This window comes from Hyla sarda, chromosome 7 (assembly GCF_029499605.1).
Source record: "Hyla sarda isolate aHylSar1 chromosome 7, aHylSar1.hap1, whole genome shotgun sequence".
In the NCBI taxonomy this organism is placed as follows: Eukaryota; Metazoa; Chordata; class Amphibia; order Anura; family Hylidae; genus Hyla; species Hyla sarda.
The window spans coordinates 233,204,998-233,232,097 of record NC_079195.1 but is presented as its reverse complement, the minus strand read 5'-3'; the positions used below and the strand labels follow the sequence as shown (position 1 = coordinate 233,232,097).

At 45.1% G+C, this 27,100-nt stretch overlaps 1 protein-coding gene across 6 annotated transcripts; it reads left to right on the top strand.

Annotated features, from left to right (window-relative positions):
• The first annotated feature begins 1,308 nt into the window (after positions 1-1,308).
• AKR1A1 (aldo-keto reductase family 1 member A1) lies at positions 1,309-26,246 on the top strand. 6 transcript variants are annotated; one of them, XM_056533096.1, is made up of 9 exons: positions 1,309-1,365; positions 11,495-11,596; positions 13,496-13,615; positions 13,696-13,847; positions 16,666-16,861; positions 17,877-18,076; positions 18,206-18,278; positions 19,584-19,670; positions 26,104-26,246. In XM_056533096.1, exons 2-9 carry the CDS (start codon positions 11,507-11,509, stop codon positions 26,167-26,169), a joined length of 984 nt encoding a protein of 327 aa, XP_056389071.1. In that variant the 5' UTR covers positions 1,309-1,365; positions 11,495-11,506; the 3' UTR covers positions 26,170-26,246. The 6 variants fall into 6 exon arrangements, with proteins under 6 accessions (XP_056389071.1, XP_056389068.1, XP_056389070.1 ...); XM_056533093.1 differs by lacking the exon at positions 1,309-1,365 and adding an exon at positions 3,414-3,509; XM_056533095.1 differs by lacking the exon at positions 1,309-1,365 and adding an exon at positions 3,528-3,580.
• The last annotated feature ends 854 nt before the right edge of the window (positions 26,247-27,100 follow it).

Here is a 27,100-nt window from a genome sequence, read left to right as displayed (position 1 = left end):
TCTTCACCTTCTGTGCTGGGACATGTAGTTCTTCACCTTCTATGCTGGGACATGTAGTTCCTCACCTTCTGTGCTGGGACATGTAGTTCCTCACCTTCTGTGCTGGGACATGTAGTTCCTCACCTTCTATGCTGGGACATGTAGTTCTTCACCTTCTATGCTGGGACATGTAGTTCTTCACCTTCTATGCTGGGACATGTAGTTCTTCACCTTCTGTGCTGGGACATGTAGTTCCTCTCCTTCTATGCTGGGACATGTAGTTCTTCACCTTCTGTGCTGGGACATGTAGTTCCTCACCTTCTGTGCTGGGACATGTAGTTCCTCACCATCTGTGCTGGGACATGTAGTTCTTCCCCTTCTGTGCTGGGACATGTAGTTCCTCTCCTTCTGTACTGGGACATGTAGTTCCTCACCTTCTATGCTGGGACATGTAGTTCTTCACCTTCTGTGCTGGGACATGTAGTTCCTCACCTTCTATGCTGGTACTTGTAGTTCTTCACCTTCTGTGCTGGGACATGTAGTTCCTCACCTTCTGTGCTGGGACATGTAGTTCCTCACCTTCTGTGCTGGGACATGTAGTTCCTCACCTTCTATGCTGGGACATGTAGTTCTTCACCTTCTATGCTGGGACATGTAGTTCTTCACCTTCTGTGCTGGGACATGTAGTTCCTCTCCTTCTATGCTGGGACATGTAGTTCCTCACCTTCTATGCTGGTACTTGTAGTTCTTCACCTTCTATGCTGGGACATGTAGTTCCTCACCTTCTATGCTGGGACATGTAGTTCTTCACCTTCTATGCTGGGACATGTAGTTCTTCACCTTCTGTGCTGGGACATGTAGTTCCTCACCTTCTATGCTGGTACTTGTAGTTCTTCACCTTCTGTGCTGGGACATGTAGTTCCTCTCCTTCTGTGCTGGGACATGTAGTTCCTCACCTTCTGTGCTGGGACATGTAGTTCTTCATCTTCTATGCTGGGACATGTAGTTCTTCACCTTCTATGCTGGGACATGTAGTTCTTCACCTTCTGTGCTGGGACATGTAGTTCTTCATCTTCTATGCTGGGACATGTAGTTCTTCACCTTCTATGCTGGGACATGTAGTTCTTCACCTTCTATGCTGGGACATGTAGTTCTTCACCTTCTGTGCTGGGATATGTAGTTCTTCTTGGACATGTAGTTCCTCACCTACCATTCTGGGACACGTGGCTCCCCCTGGTTATTGTGGTGCCCGGGCAGGCAGGGGTTACAGGCTCCGGTTATAATGTAACATTTGGGCAGGATGCGCCTCCTCCTCCTCCTCCTCTTCCTCCTCTATAACAGCGGAGGCTCCGGGATCGGCACAGTCACCGGGCGAGGGCACCGAGGGTGAGTGCGGGGGAGGGGGGGAGGGGGAGGGGCAAACATCGGGTTCCCCGGGGGGCAAACACTTTCTGCTTTACTTGTTTTCTTCCATTAGGAGGGGGAGGGGGCTGATGAGATGTGGGGGTCCACAACCTATACAGCTGCTGTAGACCTACAACTCCCAGCATTCCCTGACAGCTGCAGAAGTTTCTTCTCCAACCTGTGGCTCTCTAGTTGCAAAACTACCACTCCCAGCCGAAGGCTGTCAGGGCATGTTGGGAGTGGTAGTTTTACAACAGCTGGAGTACCCCAGATTTTGGGGGGCACCTGCTTACATTGCCCCCCATGATATCACTCCGGGGTCTTCCGTACGGATACGATTTTCTTCGCCTCAGGTTACGCGCGTCGTTCTGTAATTACGGATGGATTTTAACTGTTTAGTGACCACAAGATTGTATACGTTTCCTGTGGACGGTCACCGAAGAGTTAAAACCAACCCTCAACGGAAAATCGCAGGTAAAGCCGCCACTTCTTTTTTTGCATAGTTTGTGTTTTCGTTTGGTGGCATTTTTTTTTCTTTCAGTTTTTTTTTCCATTACAAGTCACGTGATTGTTCGATCAAAAGATTTTAGGTAATCGGCTTAAAGAATGTGTGAAAAAAAAAAAAAAAAAAAAAATAACGCAAGAAACATTTAAGGCCATGTTCACACACGTACTTACCCCGCTGCAGATTTCACACGGTTTATTAGGAAATAAATAGCTGAAAAAGGTACGTGCGAAGGTAAAAAGGTCGTAAAATGGCCGTATTAAAATATATACCCAAAAGAGAAGAAAAATAGCATAAAAATTTTTATAAAATAAATAATGAAAAAAAATTGACCCAAAAAACATAACACACCAGAAGGGAAGAACACACACACACACAAAAAAAATTATTATAATAATAAAAATGCAATAACCCAAAACATATAGCACCAGAAGGGAAGAACACCACAAAAAAAAAAAAAAATTCATAGTAAAAAAGCAATAACCCAAAAAACATAAAACACCAGAAGGGAAGAACACACACACACAAAAAAAATTATTATAATAATAAAAATGCAATAACCCAAAAAACATAGCACCAGAAGGGAAGAAAATGGCATAAAAAAATAAAACACAAAATAAATAATAAAAAAAAAACGATACATCCCAAAAAAACATCTCCAGAATTGAAGAAAAATGGCACAAAATGAGCATTGTAGGTAAAAAAAAAAAAGCATTGTTTTTCTAGAAAAAAAACCCACAATGCATTACACCAACGTTACGCGAGTCGTTTTATTGGTCGCAGCTTTTTGCTATGACTTACATAATGACGACAAAACCGTGACTTAAAAAAAAAAAAAAAAAAAAAAGATGCGGTTTTGCTTTAATTATGATAATCACATGAAAAAACTGTGATACGAATTTTAAATAAAGGCGGAGGGGATGGAGGGTTACGGAGATCTTTTTGGTGTAGCGCTTTGTCGTATAATATAGCGGGGCGCCATACGTATCGTGTGATTGATATAGTTATTATGTAAGGAAGTGTTTTCCAACCATGGTGACTCCAGCTGTTGCAAAACTACAACTCCCAGCATGCCCGGACAGCCAACGGCTGTCCGGGCATGCTGGGAGTTGTAGTTTTGCAACAGCTGGAGGGAACCCAGTTGGGAATCTTTCATTTAAGCCACTGTAAAATAACGTATACGTTTAATGGAGACTAAAGCGCAGTGTGAACGCGGCCATATATTAGTATTTGGGGAGCAGAAGTCGCACCGGTCTCAGGGGCGACGTTGTTTGGTAATGTGATCTGTGGCGATGGGAGCGGCTCCGTTGTGTATTCTAGTCCCGGGTGGGGCCCATCTACCTCCCCAGGCGCCGCTGATCTTTCTAATAACACTTGATGTAACACGGCGGCGCCGAAAGCCCCTCCTGACCGTTATTACAGTTGGAGCGCGTTCACACAAGCGTAATGTGACCGCATCGCAGGCCCCTACGCCATAATACAGGCCAGGCTGACAGGACTGGGGCCATGTGACCCAAAGCGACCAATCAGAGCGCGGCCTTCATGGAGTAACCTGCTGTGGTAAAATGAAAGCTGCTCTGTGATTGGTTGCTATGGGTTACATGGATCCCGGATGACCTTGGTGTGTTTCCCAGCTCATAGCTATACACTATAGAGACCCCCCGGCAACAGAAATGGTAGTGCCCCCTACAGGTCAGGGGGAGAGACAATGTAATACGGTCCCTGTCAGAATCCGCCATATTGTCATGTACCATTGGTGCCCATAATGACCCTGACAGGATAATGGCGCTGCCTCTCATGGGCAGAACACGTTAGATCCCCACACAGAATGCTGGGCCTTGTAGTTCATCACTAGCTCTTCATGCTGGGCCTTAGAGTTTCTTATAGATAGAACAGTGTTTTCTGAGCAGTTTGCCCCCAGCTGTTACAGAACTACAACTCCCAGCATGTCCTGAGTTGTAGTTTTGCAACAGCTGGAGGCACACTGTTTGGAAGACACTGAGAAATGTAGCCTCTCACATGGCTCGCTGGAACATGTAGCTCCCCATCGGCAGAGTATGCTGATCTCTAGTAGAGCATGCTGGGACTTGTAGTTCATTCTTGGACTTGCAGCTCATACTGGGAAAGTTAATAATAATTGTAATCAGGTTTTAAGGGGCAACAAGTCCCAGCATGAACTACAGGCCCCAGCATGAACTACAAGCCCCAGCATGAACTACAGGCCCCAGCATGAACTACAGGCCCCAGCATGAACTACAGGCCCCAGCATGAACTACAGGCCCCAGCATGAACTACAGGCCCCAGCATGAACTACAGGCCCCAGCATGAACTACAGGCCCCAGCATGAACTAAATGAGAACTGCTGGTACTTGTAGTTTAGTTTATACTGAGACCTGTAGTTCATGCAGGGACTTGTTCATGCTGGGACTTGTAGTTCATGCTGGGGCTTATTCATGCTCATGCTGGGGCCTATAGTTCATGTTGGGACTTGTAGTTAATGCTGGGACCTGTAGTTCATGCTGGGACCTGTAGTTCATGCTGGGATTTGTAGTTCATGCTGGGACTTGTAGTTAATGTTGGGACTTGTAGTTCATGCTGGGACTTGTAGTTCATGTTGGGCTTGTTGCTTCTGAAAACCTAATTACGTTGATTTTTTTCCCCCTGACCAGTTCCCTGAGGATGCGGTTATTGTGCGCACTCGACCTTTCACCCTTTCTGCGCCGCCATATCCTGGCAAACGTAAGAGAACGGCTGCCACAATAAAAAGAACCATCTATCCGCTGGATCACTGGATCCTCTGTGCTAATTTTTTGGGCTCCATATTCACCAGTGCGTGAAACGCGTTGATGTCCGATAATCGCGGAGTATTAGGGAGCGTTCACGTGTGATACGTTTTTCTGGTCTGGCTGCACTGATTTGGCGACTCTGTGCTTTTACGTGTGCGGCAGTTATTATGGTTTAAACCGCGTTTACTTAACCGCTATTTTGTTGCGCTTTTTCCTTTGTGCAGCATCATCCCTGGGCGGCTCTTCGGTCACCCTGTGTCTGTGCCGTTATTATTTATGCCGGTTACAGGTGGGTGACTATACGTGTGACCTCTGCGCCGCTGACTCTCAGGACCCGTATTTCAGGCGTGACGCCCTCCTGAGCGTTGTTCTCCTACCCCAGCAGTTTTTGTAGCCCTGGAATGACTTTGCCCTATTCCCGATGTGTCCTGGGCCTCGAGAGGTTAATAATTATGTTAAACGTGATTAGGAGGGTCCACCGAACTGAGATCAGCTGATCTGGTGAGAATAAGGCGTAAAAATAGCCGACTCATCGTCCGCCGCAAACAGGACAGACTGCGGGGATAGGTCTGGAGGTAGGGTCGCCACCTTTCTTGCAAAAAAAATACCGGCCGTGCTAATTTGCATAATTAGATATGCGTGACATCACAGGACACACATACAGTATGTGGGGGAAATTTTGTCCTATTCTTACCCCTATAACTTTTTTTTATTTTTTTTCATTTTTTGTGCCCGATCTGTAGTTTATAACAGAACCATTTTTTTTTTATGTGACTTTTTGATTGCTTTTTTTTTTATCCCAGCATGTCCTGATACAGCCTATAGCTCCGCAGCTGCCCCAAATGAAAACTACAACTCCCAGCATGTTGGACTATATAGTAGTATATAGTATAAGTCAATAGGTGGCAACCCTATCTAGTGGTGACATTTATACTGTATACTGTGGATAGACTATCTGTATACCCCTGTATAGGTGGCCATATTCTTTCAATAGCTTTAGCTGAATGTTCCTGTGCTCTAAATGGAAAGAGGAGGCCGCTGCCAGACACATGTAGCTGAGAACAAAAGGATCAGGCAGTGGAAATCAACATGCCCAATCCTTCTTCGACATCATCCGTCAGGAAGCGCTATACACCCCAGACTTTTAGCCAGTCCTGTGATGTTGGTGGGTTGGGACAACATTTTACTAAAGTCTATGGGGGCCTTTAGGCTAGATTCACACTATGGAAAAATGTAAGCGTTACTGTCATTAATAGAGGGTCATAGAAAATGTAAAGAAATGCTTAAATCAGTGTAGCAATGTGCCCTAAGACCTATGTAAAATACCTTGATCTATATTGTACTGAAATTAGTCTTTATGAAAAAATTTTTGGGAGGCTGGGGGCATTTCCCCTGGAGTATGATGAGCTCCTCTCCTCCCTTCTCCCCAGTCATGAGGTCTGTACAAACATTTGCAAAACATTCTACCTAAATGCATGCTATATATATATATATATATATATATATATATATATATATATATCTAATGAAGCCATGTGAAACTATATAGTGCAAGGAAAGAAGAAAAACCTACATTTTGTGCCAAAAAAAATAACATTTTCACAATTTTGTAACCAAAATATTCTTAGTGTGGACAGTTGTGACTGAATTAGTCGTGACTAGGACCGTGTGTGCATAGCCGTTCCCATAGACTGCAGTGTATTCCAGGTGTGTTCCGTATTTCATGTATCCAGGCGAATGAGCAAGATAATTTTTTCAGCAGCAGAGCTTCCACCGCCAAAATTCCGTAGTGTGCGCTGTGCAGGCAAATCTCATTGCCAGTATTAGAATTCTGCTGCGTCTAAATTTCCCAGTGTGAACACTGTCTTGGGGGTAAATCTATTCCAATCCTTTAGATCCCACTAGGTTTAGGCCTAAGCCAAATCTACTAGCAACAAAATGAGTTTGGGGGAGGGGGGGATGGGGGGTAAACTGTTTCTTGTTTATTTCACCTTATATGACCTTTTGCTGAGTTTCTGGTACAATGTTCCAGTTACACATACAGTAGTGAGTTATACATTGGTGTATACTCCATGGCGCCCCCCTTCCCCTGATCCCTGGACAGGAAGCCCATTACGATGGTGTTTTTCTTGGCCATTTCCGTGCAGTAGATCAGGATGGTGACCTCCGACCCCAAGGTTTGCTGACATATCACATAGTTACAGTGACTGCAGAAGACTATGGGGTCTCCTGTACACAATCTGCAGGGGCTGCCTGTGTGGTTGTCTATATGTTTTCTTGCCATGTCGTCCTGACGCTGCAGGATTTTTGTGGTTGCGTTACCTTGTGTGACCCGGCACTCCCTGCCATCCCTCTAACATTCACCACCTGTGCCAGGCAAGACCGAGCCCGTCTGTGTGTAGTCACCGCCATTGTGATGCCAACATGTTTTATACACGAGTGTCACCGCCCCCCATAGTAGAGCCTTGTACCTCCTCACTGCGCCCGGAACGGTAAGAAGGACTTATATTTGTATCTGGGAGCGTCAGTCTACACCGAACTCCTGGGAATCCATTCTTTATCCACGATGAACAGCGACATTTGTCATCATGTCCCCTATTTCCTATAGACTGTAATCTCTTGTGATCAGGACCCTCACTCCTCATAGACTGTAATCTCTTGTGATCAGGATCCTCACTCCTCATAGACTGTAATCTCTTGTGATCAGGACCCTCACTCCTCATAGACTGTAATCTCTTGTGATCAGGGTCCTCACTCCTCATAGACTGTAATCTCTTGTGATCAGGGTCCTCACTCCTCATAGACTGTAATCTCTTGTGATCAGGATCCTCACTCCTCATAGACTGTAATCTCTTGTGATCAGGACCCTCACTCCTCATAGACTGTAATCTCTTGTGATCAGGACCCTCACTCCTCATAGACTGTAATCTCTTGTGATCAGGATCCTCACTCCTCATAGACTGTAATCTCTTGTGATCAGGACCCTCACTCCTCATAGACTGTAATCTCTTGTGATCAGGATCCTCACTCCTCATAGACTGTAATCTCTTGTGATCAGGACCCTCACTCCTCATAGACTGTAATCTCTTGTGATCAGGATCCTCACTCCTCATAGACTGTAATCTCTTGTGATCAGGACCCTCACTCCTCATAGACTGTAATCTCTTGTGATCAGGACCCTCACTCCTCATAGACTGTAATCTCTTGTGATCAGGATCCTCACTCCTCATAGACTGTAATCTCTTGTGATCAGGACCCTCACTCCTCATAGACTGTAATCTCTTGTGATCAGGGTCCTCACTCCTCATAGACTGTAATCTCTTGTGATCAGGATCCTCACTCCTCATAGACTGTAATCTCTTGTGATCAGGACCCTCACTCCTCATAGACTAATCTCTTGTGATCAGGATCCTCACTCCTCATAGACTGTAATCTCTTGTGATCAGGATCCTCACTCCTCATAGACTGTAATCTCTTGTGATCAGGACCCTCACTCCTCAGACTGTAATCTCTTGTGATCAGGATCCTCACTCCTCATAGACTGTAATCTCTTGTGATCAGGACCCTCACTCCTCATAGACTGTAATCTCTTGTGATCAGGGTCCTCACTCCTCATAGACTGTAATCTCTTGTGATCAGGATCCTCACTCCTCATAGACTAATCTCTTGTGATCAGGATCCTCACTCCTCATAGACTGTAATCTCTTGTGATCAGGATCCTCACTCCTCATAGACTGTAATCTCTTGTGATCAGTGTCCTCACTCCTCATAGACTGTAATCTCTTGTGATCAGGATCCTCACTCCTCATAGACTGTAATCTCTTGTGATCAGGACCCTCACTCCTCAGACTGTAATCTCTTGTGATCAGGGTCCTCACTCCTCATAGACTGTAATCTCTTGTGATCAGGACCCTCACTCCTCATAGACTGTAATCTCTTGTGATCAGTGTCCTCACTCCTCATAGACTGTAATTTCTTGTGATCAGGATCCTCACTCCTCATAGACTGTAATCTCTTGTGATCAGGGTCCTCACTCCTCATAGACTGTAATCTCTTGTGATCAGGATCCTCACTCCTCATAGACTGTAATATCTTGTGATCAGGGTCCTCACTCCTCATAGACTGTAATCTCTTGTGATCAGGATCCTCACTCCTCATAGACTGTAATCTCTTGTGGTCAGGATCCTCACTCCTCATAGACTGTAATCTCTTGTGATCAGTGTCCTCACTCCTCATAGACTGTAATCTCTTGTGATCAGGACCCTCACTCCTCATAGACTGTAATCTCTTGTGATCAGGATCCTCACTCCTCATAGACTGTAATCTCTTGTGATCAGGATCCTCACTCCTCATAGACTGTAATCTCTTGTGATCAGGACCCTCACTCCTCATAGACTGTAATCTCTTGTGATCAGGATCCTCACTCCTCATAGACTGTAATCTCTTGTGATCAGGATCCTCACTCCTCATAGACTGTAATCTCTTGTGATCAGGACCCTCACTCCTCATAGACTGTAATCTCTTGTGATCAGGATCCTCACTCCTCATAGACTGTAATCTCTTGTGGTCAGGATCCTCACTCCTCATAGACTGTAATCTCTTGTGATCAGGACCCTCACTCCACATAGACTGTAATCTCTTGTGATCAGGATCCTCACTCCTCATAGACTGTAATCTCTTGTGATCAGGATCCTCACTCCTCATAGACTGTAATCTCTTGTGATCAGGATCCTCACTCCTCATAGACTGTAATCTCTTGTGATCAGGATCCTCACTCCTCATAGACTGTAATCTCTTGTGATCAGGATCCTCACTCCTCATAGACTGTAATCTCTTGTGATCAGGACCCTCACTCCTCATAGACTGTAATCTCTTGTGATCAGGACCCTCACTCCTCATAGACTGTAATCTCTTGTGATCAGGATCCTCACTCCTCATAGACTGTAATCTCTTGTGATCAGGACCCTCACTCCTCATAGACTGTAATCTCTTGTGATCAGGATCCTCACTCCTCATAGACTGTAATCTCTTGTGATCAGGATCCTCACTCCTCATAGACTGTAATCTCTTGTGATCAGGGTCCTCACTCCTCATAGACTGTAATCTCTTGTGATCAGGGTCCTCACTCCTCATAGACTGTAATCTCTTGTGATCAGGATCCTCACTCCTCATAGACTGTAATCTCTTGTGATCAGGATCCTCACTCCTCATAGACTGTAATCTCTTGTGATCAGGACCCTCACTCCTCATAGACTGTAATCTCTTGTGATCAGGATCCTCACTCCTCATAGACTGTAATCTCTTGTGATCAGGATCCTCACTCCTCATAGACTGTAATCTCTTGTGATCAGGATCCTCACTCCTCATAGACTGTAATCTCTTGTGATCAGGATCCTCACTCTTCATAGACTGTAATCTCTTGTGATCAGGGTCCTCACTCCTCATAGACTGTAATCTCTTGTGATCAGGATCCTCACTCCTCATAGACTGTAATCTCTTGTGATCAGGACCCTCACTCCTCATAGACTGTAATCTCTTGTGATCAGGATCCTCACTCCTCATAGACTGTAATCTCTTGTGATCAGGATCCTCACTCCTCATAGACTGTAATCTCTTGTGATCTGATCTCTGTTGTACAGTGCTGGTGAATATGTTGCTATATAAGTGAAGATCATTATTATCATCACTCATACTGTAGTAGCTCGGATCTCATCCCCCATCATCCTCTGCGCTCGGCCTCATGTACACGTCCTCCCCCTGTGACTGCTCTGACTGTTTCTCCAGGGGAGGAGAAATAGGGAAGTTGTGTCTGTATGACCGATGTGAAACTACAGATCTGGACACTACTAGAGGATGATGGGAGGTGTAGTCAGGAGGTCACAACACTATAACCCTATAATCCTATAACCCTATAGTGTTATAAGAGGCTGATATCAGTCACATATATAGAAGGTTGTAGGCAGTCTCTCCATAGCCTGGACTGGCTGATAACAGAGAACAATACATTATATCCAATTGCACAATAACTGTACTGTAGACCCTGCAGGTGTTCTGCCCCTTTAAGGCCCGATTCTTGGCATTCTTCCGCTGTCTTCTGGTTCATCTCACTGGCAGGGGGCGCCGCAGGCTCGGATCAGTGTAATGTGTTCCAGTGCTCGTCATTAACCCTTCATGTCCATCCTCATTGTTTATCTGCAGGAGATGTTTCTGAGGGACAAGTCCTGGTGTCGTCCTCTTCAAGTATCATAGTTATCATCTCCTAGAGCCGGATGACCACCATTATCCCCGGACCACCCCTCACCCCTCAATGGCAAATCCGCCACATCCCACCCTCCTAATAAATATATATATGTGTGTGTGTGTGTGGACATTCAGTCTGGAATGTTAGGTGACTACTGCTTTGGGATCTATAATGACGGAAGAATCTATGAAAGTGTTCCTAAAGCAGGGCATCTTCAGCAGCTGCAAAACTACAACTCCCAGCATGCCCGGACAGCCAAAGGCTACTGGGAGTTGTAGTTTTGCAACAGCTGGAGGCACATTGCTTAGGAAACAGTGGCCAATGGCTGTCCGGGCATGCTGGGAGTTGTAGTTTTGCATCAGATGGAGGCGCACTGGTTAGGAAACAGCAGCCAAAGGCTGTCCGATCATGCTGGGAGTTGTAGTTTTGCAACAGCTGGAGGCACACTGGTTTGGAAACAGTGGTCAAAGGCTGTCCAGGCATGCTGGGAGTTGTAGTTTTGCAAAAATAAAGTTATGGGGCAGGTATCAAAGGTTCTGTCATCATCTTATTGTTTTTGTTTTTTGTTTTTCGCTGCAGTTTAAAGTGAACATGGCGTCCGCGTTTACATGTGAGACCTTACACACCGGCCAGAAGATCCCGATCATTGGACTGGGCACCTGGAAGAGCGCCCCCGGCCAGGTGAGGACACGTCTGCTGCTCTGGACTTTTTGAATATTCCAATATTTGAGATTAAAGTAAAAACCTGTCTGTCCAGGTGGTTGTTGCTGTAATCGTATTTCCACTTTGGCGCGGTGCAATTATTCTAGCCTCCCCTTTGATCTCAGAATTAAGTGTTTCTTGTCCTGAATCAGAAGCTGCAGCTGTCGGCTGTAAACACGGAGCGCGGGTCAGCCGCACAATAGTATTAGAGAAAGGCGCTGAGGACGCACAATGGCGAGAATACGTGAATAAGATCTGAAGGGAAGCCTCTTATTATACCCCATAATGAGGGGCGGAGCGGCCACATCTGGTCAAGGGTCCGGGTACTTACTGTATTATATAGAGCTAATGAGCTGCGTACAACAAAAGGAGCCGATTGTCTTCATGAACAACTTTCATTTATTCATCAGAGATTTCATATTCACTAAATCTCCATAACAGAACTGTGTACGTACATTACTGATCCTGTATTATACCCCAGAGCTGCACTCACTATTCTGCTGGTGAGGTCACTGTGTACATACATTACATTACTTATCCTGTACTGATCCTGAGTTATACCCTGTATTATACTCCAGAGCTGTACTCACTATTCTGCTGGTGAGATCACTGTGTACATACATTACATTACTTATCCTGTACTGATCCTGAGTTATATCCGGTATTATACTCCAGAGCTGTACTCTCTATTCTGCTGGAGAGGTCACTGTGTATATATATTACATTACTTATCCTGTACTGATCCTGAGTTATATCCTGTATTATACTCCAGAGCTGTACTCACTATTCTGCTGGTGAGGTCACTGTGTACATACATTACATTACTTATCCTGTACTGATCCTGAGTTATATCCTGTATTATACCCCAGAGCTGTACTCACTATTCTGCTGGTGAGGTCACTGTGTACATACATTACATTACTTATCCTGTACTGATCCTGAGTTATATCCTGTATTATACTCCAGAGCTGCACTCACTATTCTGCAGTTCCTGGGAAGTTTTTACAGGTGTAGTACAAACAATCTCCTATGTATGTGTCTGGCCATAATTTTGCAGAATGTTTCTGAACCAACCAGCAGAATAGTGAGTACAGCTCTGCAGTATAATACAGGATATAACTCAGGATCAGTACAGGATATGTAATATATGTACACAGTGACCTCACCAGCAGAATAGTGAGTACAGCTCTGGAGTATAATACAGGATATAACTCAGGATCAGTACAGGATAAGTAATGTAATGTATGGACACAGTGACCTCACCAGCAGAATAGTGAGTACAGCTCTGGAGTATAATACAGGATATAACTCAGGATCAGTACAGGATAAGTAATGTAATGTATGGACACAGTGACCTTACCAGCAGAATAGTGAGTACAGCTTTGGAGTATAATACAGGATATAACTCAGGATCAGTACAGGATAAGTAATGTAATGTATGTACACAGTGACCTCACCAGCAGAATAGTGAGTACAGCTCTGGAGTATAATACAGTATATAACTCAGGATCAGTACAGGATAAGTAATGTAATGTATGTACACAGTGACCTCACCAGCAGAATAGTGAGTGCAGCTCTGGGGTATAACACACAATGTAACTATAACCATTACAAATCTTTAGAATAATATGAAGTGTAATAAGTTGTGACCCCGTAGAATACTCCCTTTGTTATTCATCACATGTTATATATTCATCCTGATGTTTCTGGTGTCTTAGTTTTCTGGTCACAATATTTTCTGCTGTGTCATAATGAATAATAACAATGATCCCATATAGGAGTCCACAGCACTCTACATCACCGCCATCTAGTGCTGAAACATATGTACTGCATCACCTCATGATTCTTCTCCATCTCTGACTGGTATCTTTCTGACAGGTGAAAAGTGCCGTAAAATCTGCGCTCGGTGTTGGATATCGCCATATAGACTGCGCCTCCGTGTATGGAAATGAGACTGAAGTAGGAGAAGGCATCCAGGAGAGTCTCAGCGCTGATCAGGTAACATGCGGGGGGCTACAAGACCCTGACATTATCTTTGGTGTGCACAGGAGATGACATTATCCGGGTGTTGTCCACAGGGCCTAAAAAGGGAAGACCTATTCGTCACCTCCAAGCTGTGGAATAACAAGCATCACCCTGAGGATGTGGAGGGAGCGCTGAGGAAGACCCTGAAGGACCTGCAGCTCGAATACCTGGACCTGTACCTAATGCACTGGCCCTATGCCTTCAAGTGAGTCTACTATATAGGGTGCTTCAGGTGTGGAGGATGGATAGATGGGTGGGCTGGAGGATGGATGAGCAAGGGGTCGAGGAGGAATAGATGGTGTAGTGTTAAGGGTTAATGGATAAGCTAGGGGTGAAGGATGGATGGTTTAGGGGTGGAGGATGGATGGTTTAGGGGTGGAGGATGGATGGTTTAGGGGTTGAGGATGGATGGTTTAGGGGTGAAGGAAGGATGGTTTAGAGGTGAAGGAAGGATGGTTTAGAGGTGATGGATGGTTTAGGGGTTGAGGATGGATGGTTTAGGTGTGGAGGATGGATGGTTTAGGGGTTGAGGATGGATGGTTTAGGGGTTGAGGATGGATGGTTTAGGGGGGGAGGATGGATGGTTTAGGGGTTGAGGATGGATGGTTTAGGGGTGGAGGATGGATGGTTTAGGGGTTGAGGATGGATGGTTTAGGGGGGGAGGATGGATGGTTTAGGGGTTGAGGATGGATGGTTTAGGGGTGGAGGATGGATGGTTTAGGGGGGAGGATGGATGGTTTAGAGGTGAAGGATGGATGGTTTAGGGGTTGAGGATGGATGGTTTAGGGGTGAAGGATGGATTGTTTAGAGGTGGAGGATGGATGGTTTAGGGGGGAGGATGGATGGTTTAGAGGTGATGGATGGTTTAGGGGTGGAGGATGGATGGTTTAGAGGTGGAGGATGGATGGTTTAGAGGTGGAGGATGGATGGTTTAGAGGTGGAGGATGGATGGTTTAGAGGTGGAGGATGGATGGTCTTGGGGTGGAGGATGGATGGTTTAGAGGTGGAGGATGGATGGTTTAGAGGTGGAGGATGGATGGTTTAGAGGTGGAGGATGGATGGTTTAGAGGTGGAGGATGGATGGTTTAGGGGTGGAGGATGGATGGTTTAGAGGTGGAGGATGGATGGTCTTGGGGTGGAGGATGGATGGTTTAGGGGTGGAGGATGGATGGTTTAGAGGTGGAGGATGGATGGTTTAGAGGTGGAGGATGGATGGTTTAGGGGTGGATGATGGATGGTTTAGGGGTGGAGGATGGATGGTTTAGGGGTGGAGGATGGATGGTTTAGGGGGGAGGATGGATGGTTTAGAGGTGAAGGATGGATTGTTTAGAGGTGGAGGATGGATGGTTTAGGGGGGAGGATGGATGGTTTAGAGGTGATGGATGGTTTAGGGGTGGAGGATGGATGGTTTAGAGGTGGAGGATGGATGGTTTAGAGGTGGAGGATGGATGGTTTAGAGGTGGAGGATGGATGGTCTTGGGGTGGAGGATGGATGGTTTAGAGGTGGAGGATGGATGGTTTAGAGGTGGAGGATGGATGGTTTAGAGGTGGAGGATGGATGGTTTAGAGGTGGAGGATGGATGGTTTAGGGGTGGAGGATGGATGGTTTAGAGGTGGAGGATGGATGGTCTTGGGGTGGAGGATGGATGGTTTAGGGGTGGAGGATGGATGGTTTAGAGGTGGAGGATGGATGGTTTAGAGGTGGAGGATGGATGGTTTAGGGGTGGATGATGGATGGTTTAGGGGTGGAGGATGGATGGTTTAGGGGTGGAGGATGGATGGTTTAGAGGTGGAGGATGGATGGTTTAGAGGTGGAGGATGGATGGTTTAGAGGTGGAGGATGGATGGTTTAGAGGTGGAGGATGGATGGTTTAGAGGTGGGGGATGGATGGTTTAGAGGTGGGGGATGGATGGTTTAGAGGTGGAGGATGGATGGTTTAGAGGTGGAGGATGGATGGTCTTGGGGTGGAGGATGGATGGTTTAGAGGTGGAGGATGGATGGTTTAGAGGTGGGGGATGGATGGTTTAGAGGTGGGGGATGGATGGTTTAGAGGTGGAGGATGGATGGTTTAGAGGTGGAGGATGGATGGTTTAGAGGTGGAGGATGGATGGTCTTGGGGTGGAGGATGGATGGTTTAGAGGTGGAGGATGGATGGTTTAGAGGTGGAGGATGGATGGTTTAGAGGTGGAGGATGGATGGTCTTGGGGTGGAGGATGGATGGTTTAGAGGTGGAGGATGGATGGTTTAGAGGTGGGGGATGGATGGTTTAGAGGTGGGGGATGGATGGTTTAGAGGTGGAGGATGGATGGTTTAGAGGTGGAGGATGGATGGTTTAGAGGTGGAGGATGGATGGTTTAGGGGTGGAGGATGGATGGTTTAGAGGTGGAGGATGGATGGTTTAGAGGTGGAGGATGGATGGTTTAGAGGTGGAGGATGGATGGTTTAGGGGTGGAGGATGGATGGTTTAGGGGTGGAGGATGGATGGTTTAGGGGTGGAGGATTGATGGTTTAGAGGTGGAGGATGGATGGTCTTGGGGTGGAGGATGGATGGTTTAGAGGTGGGGGATGGATGGCCTTGGGGTGGAGGATGGATGGTTTAGAGGTGGAGGATGGATGGTTTAGAGGTGGAGGATGGATGGTTTAGAGGTGGAGGATGGATGGTCTTGGGGTGGAGGATGGATGGTTTAGAGGTGGAGGATGGATGGTTTAGAGGTGGAGGATGGATGGTTTAGAGGTGGAGGATGGATGGTCTTGGGGTGGAGGATGGATGGTTTAGAGGTGGGGGATGGATGGCCTTGGGGTGGAGGATGGATGGTTTAGAGGTGGAGGATGGATGGTTTAGAGGTGGAGGATGGATGGTTTAGAGGTGGAGGATGGATGGTTTAGAGGTGGAGGATGGATGGTCTTGGGGTGGAGGATGGATGGTTTAGAGGTGGAGGATGGATGGTTTAGGGGTGGAGGATGGATGGTTTAGGGGTGGAGGACGGTTCAATAATCCTCATCATCCTCTTCTTCACTTCAGGAGGGGAGATAATATTTTTCCTCAGAATCCGGATGGCTCCCTGCAGTACGACTTTACCGACTACAAGGACACATGGAAAGCCATGGAGAAGCTGGTGGAGAAGGGTCTGACCAAGGCCATCGGGCTGTCCAACTTCAACAAGCGTCAGATTGATGACATCCTGAGCATCGCTGCTGTGAAGCCGGCCGTGCTACAGGTATAGGCCTCACTGAGGTCTTGTGTGGGGCCCTGGAATGTGTCTTGTGTGGGGCCCTGGAATGTGTCTTGTGTGTGGCCCTGGAATGTGTCTTGTGTGGGGCCCTGGAATGTGTCTTGTGTGGGGCCCTGGAATGTGTCTTGTGTGGGGCCCTGGAATGTGTCTTGCGTGGGGCCCTGGAATGTGTCTTGTGTGTGGCCCCGAAATGTGTCTTGTGTGTGGCCCCGAAATGTGTCTTGTGTGGGGCCCTGGAATGTGTCTTGTGTGGGGCCCTGGAATGTGTCTTGTGTGGGGCCCTGGAATCTGTCTTGTGTGGGGCCCTGGAATCTGTCTTGTATGTAGCCTCAGAATGTGTCTTGTGTGTGGCCCCAAAATGTGTCTTGTGTGTGGCCCCGAAATGTGTCTTGTGTGTGGCCCCGAAATGTGTCTTGTGTGTGGCCCCGAAATGTGTCTTGTGTGTGGCCCTGGAATGTGTCTTGTGTGGGGCCCTGGAATGTGTCTTGTGTGTGGCCCCGAAATGTGTCTTGTGTGGGGCCCTGGAATGTGTCTTGTGTGTGGCCCCGAAATGTGTCTTGTGTGGGGCCCTGGAATGTGTCTTGTATGTAGCCTCAGAATGTGTCCTGTGTGTGGCCCCGAAATGTGTCTGGCGTGTGTTCTCAGACTGTGTCTTGTGTGTGGCCCCGGACTGTGTCCTGTGTGGGGCCCTGGACTGTGTATTGTGTGGCCCTGGATTGTGTCCTGTGTGTGGCCCTGGACTGTGTATTGTGTGGCCCCGGACTGTGTCTTGTGTGTGGCCCCGGACTGTGTCTTGTGTGGCCCCTGGACTGTGTCTTGTGTGTGGCCCCGGATTGTGTCCTGTGTGTGGCCCCAGACTGTGTCTTGTGTGTGGCCCCGGACTGTGTCTTATGTGGCCCCTGGACTGTGTCTTTTGTGTGGCCCTGGATTGTGTCCTGTGTGTGGCCCCGGACTGTGTCTTGTGTGGCCCCCGCCTCATGTAGACCCCTCTTGTGTGCAGGTGGAGTGTCACCCATATCTGGCACAGAACGAGCTCATCGCTCACTGTCACAAGAACGGTCTTGTCTTCACCGGTTACAGTCCCCTCGGGTCTCCGGATCGCAGCTGGAGAAAACCTGAGGACCCCGTTCTGCTGGAGGAGCCCTGCATCCTGGAGATGGCAAAGAAGTACTCCAAGTCTGAGGCCCAGATCCTCCTCAGGTACATGGCGGGTAGAACGCGTCACCGTACTGTAACCTCATCAGAAATGGCGCCATATCCTCATGCTGCACCACTGATTCTTTATCTCTGAGATGGTTCATGACTGTGCCCACTGTTTTTATATTCCAGGTGGCAAGTGCAGAGGAAAGTTGTCACCATCCCAAAAAGTGTCACCCCGTCCCGGATCCTGCAGAATCTCCAGGTGAGTGTCCATAGATCGGTGCAGTCCCTATAAAACTACAGCTCCCAGCATGTCCTGCAGATGCCTTGTTAGAAGTTTCTTAGCAGCTGGACAACCTCATGCTGATCCTGGTAGGCAGTCACCCATGTGATCTGCTGCCCCTGAGGAGGATGGCGGGATGTGGCAGCACGGTCATGACTCAGGTGTAGTAGGGCTATATGGGGTCCCACTAATCTCCCTGATTCTAGGACAGGAAAGGATTGGTAACTTATAGTGACCTCCACATGGCCATCCACCCTCTCCGGATAGATGTGGACGGGGATGTGGACGGGGATGTGGACAGGGATGTGGACAGTCATGTGGATGGGGATGTGGACAGTGATGTGGACAGTGATGTGAATGGGGATGTGGACAGTGATGTGGATGGGGATGTGGACAGTGATGTGGATGGGGATGTGGACAGTGATGTGAATGGGGATGTGGACAGTGATGTGGATGGGGATGTGGACAGTCATGTGGATGGGGATGTGGACAGTCATGTGGATGGGGATGTGGACAGTCATGTGGACAGTGATGTGGATGGGGATGTGGACAGTCATGTGGACAGTGATGTGGATGGGGATGTGGACAGTCATGTGGATGGGGATGTTGACGGGGATGTGGACAGTGATGTGGACGGGGATGTGGACAGTGATGTGGACAGTGATGTGGACGGGGATGTGGACGGGGATGTGGACAGTGATGTGGATGTGGACGAGGATGTGGACAGTCATGTGGACAGTGATGTGGATGGGGATGTGGAGGGGGATGTGGACAGTGATGTGGATGGGGATGTGGACGGGGATGTGGACAGTGATGTGGACGGGGATGTGGACAGTCATGTGGATGGGGATGTGGACAGTCATGTGGACAGTGATGTGGAGAGGGATGTGGACAGTCATGTGGACAGTCATGTGGATGGGGATGTGGACGAGGATGTGGACAGTGATGTGGATGGGGATGTGGACGGGGATGTGGACAGTCATGTGGATGGGGATGTGGACAGTGATGTGGACAGTGATGTGGACGGGGATGTGGACAGTCATGTGGACAGTGATGTGGACGGGGATGTGGACAGTGATGTGGACGGGGATGTGGACAGTGATGTGGACAGTGATGTGGACAGTGATGTGGACGGGGATGTGGACGGGGATGTGGACAGTGATGTGGATGGGGATGTGGACAGTGATGTGGACAGTGATGTGGATGGGGATGTGGACAGTCATGTGGACGGGATGGGGATGTGCTGAGATTCTTCACTTATGGCTTCTTGTGTTTCTCGCCCAGGTCTTTGATTTCTGTCTGACAGAAGACGAGATGAAGGAGATCGGAGCCCTGAACAAGAACTGGAGATACATCATCCCCCTGATCACTGTGAGTGTGAACCATGGGATACGGGGGGTTATTTTTAATACTGATGACATCACAGCGGCCTTATTACTAATACTGATGACATCACAGCGACCTTATTACTAACACTGATGACATCACAGCGGCCTTATTACTTACACTGATGACATCACAGCGGCCTTATTACTAACACTGATGACATCACAGCGGCCTTATTACTTACACTGATGACATCACAGCGGCCTTATTACTTACAATGATGACATCACAGCGGCCTTATTACTTACACGGATGACATCACAGCGGCCTTATTACTAATACTGATGACATCACAGCGGCCTTATTACTAACACTGATGACATCACAGCGGCCTTATTACTTACACTGATGACATCACAGCGGCCTTATTACTTACACTGATGACATCACAGCGGCCTTATTACTTACACTGATGACATCACAGCGGCCTTATTACTAACACTGATGACATCACAGCGGCCTTATTACTTACACTGATGACATCACAGCGGCCTTATTACTTACAATGATGACATCACAGCGGCCTTATTACTTACACGGATGACATCACAGCGGCCTTATTACTAATACTGATGACATCACAGCGGCCTTATTACTAACACTGATGACATCACAGCGGCCTTATTACTTACACTGATGACATCACAGCGGCCTTATTACTTACACTGATGACATCACAGCGGCCTTATTACTTACACTGATGACATCACAGCGACCTTATTACTAATACTGATGACATCACAGCGACCTTATTACTAACACTGATGACATCACAGCGGCCTTATTACTTACACTGATGACATCACAGCGGCCTTATTACTTACACTGATGACATCACAGCGGCCTTATTACTTACACGGATGACATCACAGTGGCCTTATTACTAACACTGATGACATCACAGCGGCCTTATTACTAACACTGATGACATCACAGCGGCCTTATTACTAACACTGATGACATCACAGCGGCCTTATTACTTACACTGATGACATCACAGCGGCCTTATTACTTACACTGATGACATCACAGCGGCCTTATTACTAACACTAATGACATCACAGCGGCCTTATTACTAACACTGATGACATCACAGCGGCCTTATTACTAACACTAATGACATCACAGCGGCCTTATTACTAACACTAATGACATCACAGTGGCTTTATTACTTACACTGATGACATCACAGAGGCTTTATTACTTACACTGATGACATCACAGCGGCCTTATTACTTACACTGATGACATCACAGCGGCCTTATTAATAACACTGATGTCATCACAGCGGCCTTATTACTTACAATGATGACATCACAGCGGCCTTATTACTAACACTGATGACATCACAGCGGCCTTATTACTAACACTGGTGACATCACAGCGGCCTTATTACTAACACTGATGACATCACAGCGGCCTTATTACTTACACGGATGACATCACAGAGGCCTTATTACTTACACGGATGACATCACAGCGGCCTTATTACTTACACTGATGACATCACAGCGGCCTTATTACTAACACTGATGACATCACAGCGGCCTTATTACTAACACAAATGACATCACAGCGGCCTTATTACTAACACAAATGACATCACAGCGGCCTTATTACTAACACTGATGACATCACAGTGGCCTTATTACTTACACGGATGACATCACAGTGGCCTTATTACTAACACTGATGACATCACAGCGGCCTTATTACTAATACTGATGACATCACAGCGGCCTTATTACTAATACTGATGACATCACAGCGGCATTATTACTAATACTGATGACCTCACAGTGGCCTTATTACTTACACTGATGACATCACAGCTCCTACATCATAAGTGATGGATGACACTAGATAGCGGTTCTGCCCGCCGTCCTACGGAGACATGTGACATGTGATGCACTATGACATACTCTGCTCTTCTGCGCTGACCGCTTACTACTACTACAGCTGTGCTTAAAAGTTTGTGAACCTTTTAGAATGTTCTAGATTTCTGCATAAATTTGACCTTAAACTACATCAAGTACAAAGTTCTAAAAGTAGATAAAGAACCAAATTACAGAAATGAGTCAAAAGTATTAGACTCGGTCATTTATTTATTGAAGAAAATTATCCAATATGACGTTCCAGGTGATTTTTAGCAACCTGCAGACAGGCAGCAATGTTCTTTTTGTTATCTCCTTGCGGTCCCGCTGTGCAGATCATTGTGGGCCAGTGTCCTCCTGATGGAGGATTTATGAACAATAACATTCATATAAAATGCCCTCTAGTTAGCTATTGTTGACCTTGGGTTCCTTTGTGACCTCGCGGACTATTATACCTCTTGCTCTTGGCTTGTTTTTTGTTGGTCGATTGATCCTCGGGAGGGTAATAATATTCTTAACCCCTTAATTGACCTATGATGTGTATACATGTCATGGGGCCATTGAGGAGGTATGTCGTAGCCCACTCCATGCCCAGCAGCCCCTGACTGATTTCAGAAGCTGGGGGCCACCGCTGTTAGCAGACATGTGACCCAATAACATTTCTTCTTGAAAAGTTTAGATTTTTTTTTTTAGTAGTAGAAAGTGAAGGAATCCATACAAATTGGGTATCGTTGTAATCAAGAATTAAGATAACACATTAACCACATTGTGAACTGCGTATTAAAAGGGAAGAAGGTAAAAACAAAAGTGCAAAAAACAAAAACTGGCCCGATGCGTAAGGGTTTATCCAGGAATAAATAAAAAAAACAGTATTAAAGGGGTATTCCAGGCAAAACCTTTTTTTATATACATCAACTGGCTCCAGAAAGTTAAACAGATTTGTAAATTACTTCTATTAAAAAATCTTAATCCTTCCAATAGTTATTAGCTTCTGAAGTTTTCTGTCGAACTGCTCAATGATGATGTCACGTCCCGGGAGCTGTGCATGATGGGAGAATATCCCCATAGGAACTGGACAGCTCCCGGGACGTGAGTCATCAGAAAGCAGTTAGACAGAAGCTAATAACTATTGGAAGGATTGAGATTTTTTTAATAGAAGTAATTTACAAATCTGTTTAACTTTCTGGAGCCAGTTGATATATAAAAAAAAGTTTTGGCCTGGAATACCCCTTTAATTCTAGGTCAGGTGTGGCGCTGTTTTTGGAAATAATCTGCTCTTTTTTTTTCCTTAGATACCCCTTGTTGCATAAGGAGGTCACACCAAATACTAACAGCGAGGCCAAGTTTCCACTTTTTTTGGCAAAAACATCAATAAAAATGCCCATTCTGCCGCATGGCTTTTTTTGGGTGAAAAAATGCTGCGGCCAGATGTTAGCTGCAAGTCAATAGGGAACTGCAAAATACCATAACGTTTTTCAGTTTGGCGTTTTTTTTAATCCTTTTTGCGTGTTTTCACTCCTCGCGTTTTCCTGCTCCTTGGCAGTTTTTCAAAATCGCAGCATATTGATGCTATGGCGTTTTTTCACAGAAATCATGCCGTTTTTTTTTTTTTTTTCCCCCATAGAAGTCTATGGGAGTGAAAAACACCAAGAAAAACTTCATGTGGGTTTTAACTTTGACCGTTTTGGGAGCGTTTTTTATTCTTTTTTGGACTTGTGATCCAAAAAAAGGATGGAGTTATCTTTTTTTAATTAAATTTCATAGGTTACCATTTAAAAAAAATTTAAAAAAAAACACAGTACGGATGGAAACATTTTAGGGAACGTAATTTATATTTTTTAGAACTAAATTTGTATTCATTTTAAAACAGGGACCAATTAATGTGAGTGGCAGGGGCATAAAAATGTAGCCAACAATATAAAAAATGTATAAAGGGGCCATTTAATTGTAAAAATAATATCCTTTTTTAATTCTTTTTGTGAAACTTTTAATTAATAATGTATTTTAATTATGTGTTTTATAAAGTGTGTTTTTTTTTACTTTTTTATTTTTTTTTAAAACTTTATTCTCTTTATTTTATACATTATTTAGGTACTACTACTACTCCCAGCATGGAACAGACTGTTCCATGCTGGGAGTAGTAGTAGTACCTAAATAATGTATAAAATAAAGAGAATAAAGTAAAAAAAAAAAATTACGCTCCCTAAAAAAAAGCAAAAAACACACACACTTTATATAACACATAATTAAAATACATTATTAATAAAACATTTCACAAAATGAATGAAAGTATAAAAAGTATATCAATTACATTGCCCCTTTATGCATTTTTAATATTGTCAGCTGCATTTTTATGTCCCTGCCGGTCACATAAATTGGTCCCTGTTTGAATTTTTTTTTTTTAATCTGAAAGTTTTATTAAGGTTTTCGTTTTGTTTTTAACATACAAAACGGAAAAAACAAACAGTAACAAAACAACCCCCCATCCCCCCCCCCCACAAACACCTCGCTCCAGGTCCCTATGACAAATATAAACCGCACCGTGCAATAACCCGTGTAGCAGTCGCCAAAAAAAGAAAAGAAAAAGATGGGCCTTACAAGACACATTAGGAGTAGGAGAATAACTAACTCGTTGGCTGTCCGGGCATGCTGGTAATTGTAGTTTTGCAACATCTGGAGGTCCGCAGGTTGAAGACCACTGTAATAGGGGCACAAGATTAAAGGGGTTATCCAGGAAAAAACTTTTTTATATATATCAACTGGCTCCAGAAAGTTAAACAGATTTGTAAATGACTTCTATTAAAAAATCTTAATCCTTTCAGTACTTATGAGCTTATGAAGTTAAGGTTGTGCTTTTCTGTCTAAGTGCTCTCTGATGACACGTGTCTCGGGAACCGCCCAGTTTAGAAGCAAATCCCCATAAGAAACCTCTTCTAAACCGGGCGGTTCCCGAGACAGGTGTCATCAGATAGCACTTAGACAGAAAAGAACAACCTAAACTTCAGAAGCTCATAAGTACTGAAAGGATTAAGATTTTTTAATAGAAGTCATTTACAAATCTGTTTAACTTTCTGGAGCCAGTTGATATATAAAAAAAAGTTTTTTCCTGGATAACCCCTTTAAAGGGTTACACCGGTGAAAAACTTTTTTTTTTTTTTTTTTTTAAATCAACTGGCGCCAGAAAGTTAAACAGATTTGTAAATTACTTTTATTAAAAAATCTTAATCCTTCCTGTACTTATTAGCTGCTGAATACTACAGCGGAAATTCTTTTCTTTTTGAAACACAGAACTGTCTGCTGACATCACGAGCACAGTGCTCTCTGCTGACATCTCTGTCCATTTTAGGAACTGTCCAGAACAGCATATGTTTGCTATGGGGATTTCCTTTTACCCCGGACAGTTCCTAAAATGGACAAAGATGTCAGCAGAGAGCACTGTGCTCATGATGTCAGCAGAGAGCTCTGTGTTCCACACGGAAAAGAATTTCCACTGTAGTATTCAGCAGCTAATAAGTACAGGAAGGATTAAGATTTTTTAATAGAAGTAATTTACAAATCTGTTTAACTTTCTGGCACCAGTTGATTTAAAAAGAAAAAAAAAATGTTTTTCACCGGAGTGTCCCTTTAAGAGAAATATAGCTAGAGGTAGAGGCCGTAATCCCAACACACAGAGTCACTACTGGGATCCCTGTTTGAAAATTTATAAAAATTTAGTTCTAAAAAAAATATAAATTTTAACTACAACTTTATTTATCCTTAATGCATCGGTTTTTTTTTTTGGTTTGGTACCCAACAAAATTCTTCAAAAAAAACGCCCGCAGGGAAACTGCCAAAGGGGCCAAAAATGCAGTTTCCACACAAAGGCAAAAACACAGGAAGATGCGTTGGCGTTTTTTCATTTTTTTTATGTTTTTCTGTTTTTTTGGCAAGAAAAAAAACAAGTGGGAAGTTAGCCTAAGGCTCGTTTCAGACTACGGAATCTCCGGGCAGAAAATTTCGGGCCGGAGATTCCGAGTGCGGCCAGCGCTGTCTGAATCAGTCGGCACTAGGACCGCGCGGACACTGCAGTCTCCAATAGACGGCAATGTGTTCCGCGCGGATTTCCGCCTGAAGAAAGAACAACGCCATTCTTCAGGTGGAAATTTCCAAGCGGATTTTCCGTTCACAAATTCCGCTGTGTGAATTTGTGCCCGGAAACCATTCACTGCACTTTACATTTTAGCAAGCGGAATTTCCGCCTGCAATTTCAAAGCGGAATTGCAGGCGGAAATTGCGTAGTCTGAACCTGGCCTAAAGGTTCACATACTTTTACCTTTCATACATTTGTGATGTTGGAGAAATTCCCTCAATAATTGTATCTGTTTGATTTTGGTCTTTACTTTCCTTTGAAAATCTGATGTAGTTTTAGGTGAAATTTATGCCGAAATATAGAAGTCTCTAAAGGGTTAAAAAACCCTTCAGGCACCGCTGTACGTTTGTATAGTCCCAGCATGCCCCACTCCGCATCCGTATTTCCTAAATCACGCCAAATGTCTCTCTTGCAGGTAAATGGAAAGTCGGTCGCCCGGGACGCCGGACACCCCATGTATCCGTTCAATGACCCGTACTAGGATGGCAACCCCGTGAAATCTCCGCCTACATCCCCTGACTCCGCCTCTTTCAGTAATAAATTTTCAGCTTCGCGGTCGTTCTTGTGGTTGTGTGTTTGTTTTATGAAAAGAAATAAGAAATCGCGATCAATAATAAGACGGCGCTCACAACCGCTACATCTGCTCTCCACGTATCACCGGAGACAATGGCGCCAACGCGGCACAGAGAACATTGGCGTATTGCATTCGCAAAAAGTTTCAATCTTGCATAATAAGAACGTTCTGCAGCTTTCTAATACTGTTTTCTCTTTGGGTCCGTCTCTGCTTGCTGTCAGTGAATGGAAACTTTTTAAAAAAAAAATTTATTTTTTTTGAAAGACCTGTGTTTACTGTTGATGTTTTATTACAATGTGTCAGTCTAGGCAAACCTCTATGAGTTAAAGGGGTACTCCGGTGAAAACCTTTTTTTTTTTTTTTTTTTAAATCAACTGGTGCCAGAAAGTTAAACAGATTTGTAAATGACTTCTATTAAAAAAAATCTTAATCCTTCCAGTACTTATTAGCTGTTGAATACTACATAGGAAATTCTTTTCTTTTTGGAACACAGAGCTCTCTGCTGACATCATGACCACAGTGCTCTCTGCTGACATCTTTGTCCATTTTAGGAACTGTCCCGAGCAGCATATGTTTGCTATGGGGATTTTCTCCTACTCTGGACAGTTCTTAGAATGGACAGAGATGTCAGCAGAGAGCACTGTGGTCATGATTTCGGCAGAGAGCTCTGTGTTCCAAAAAGAAAATAATTTCCTCTGTAGTATTCAGCTGCTAATAAGTACTGGAAGGATTTAAAATGTTTAATAGAAGTAATTTACAAATCTGTTTAACTTTCTGGCACCAGTTGATTAAAAAAAAAAAAAAAATAATTCCACCGGAGTACCCCTATAAACACAGG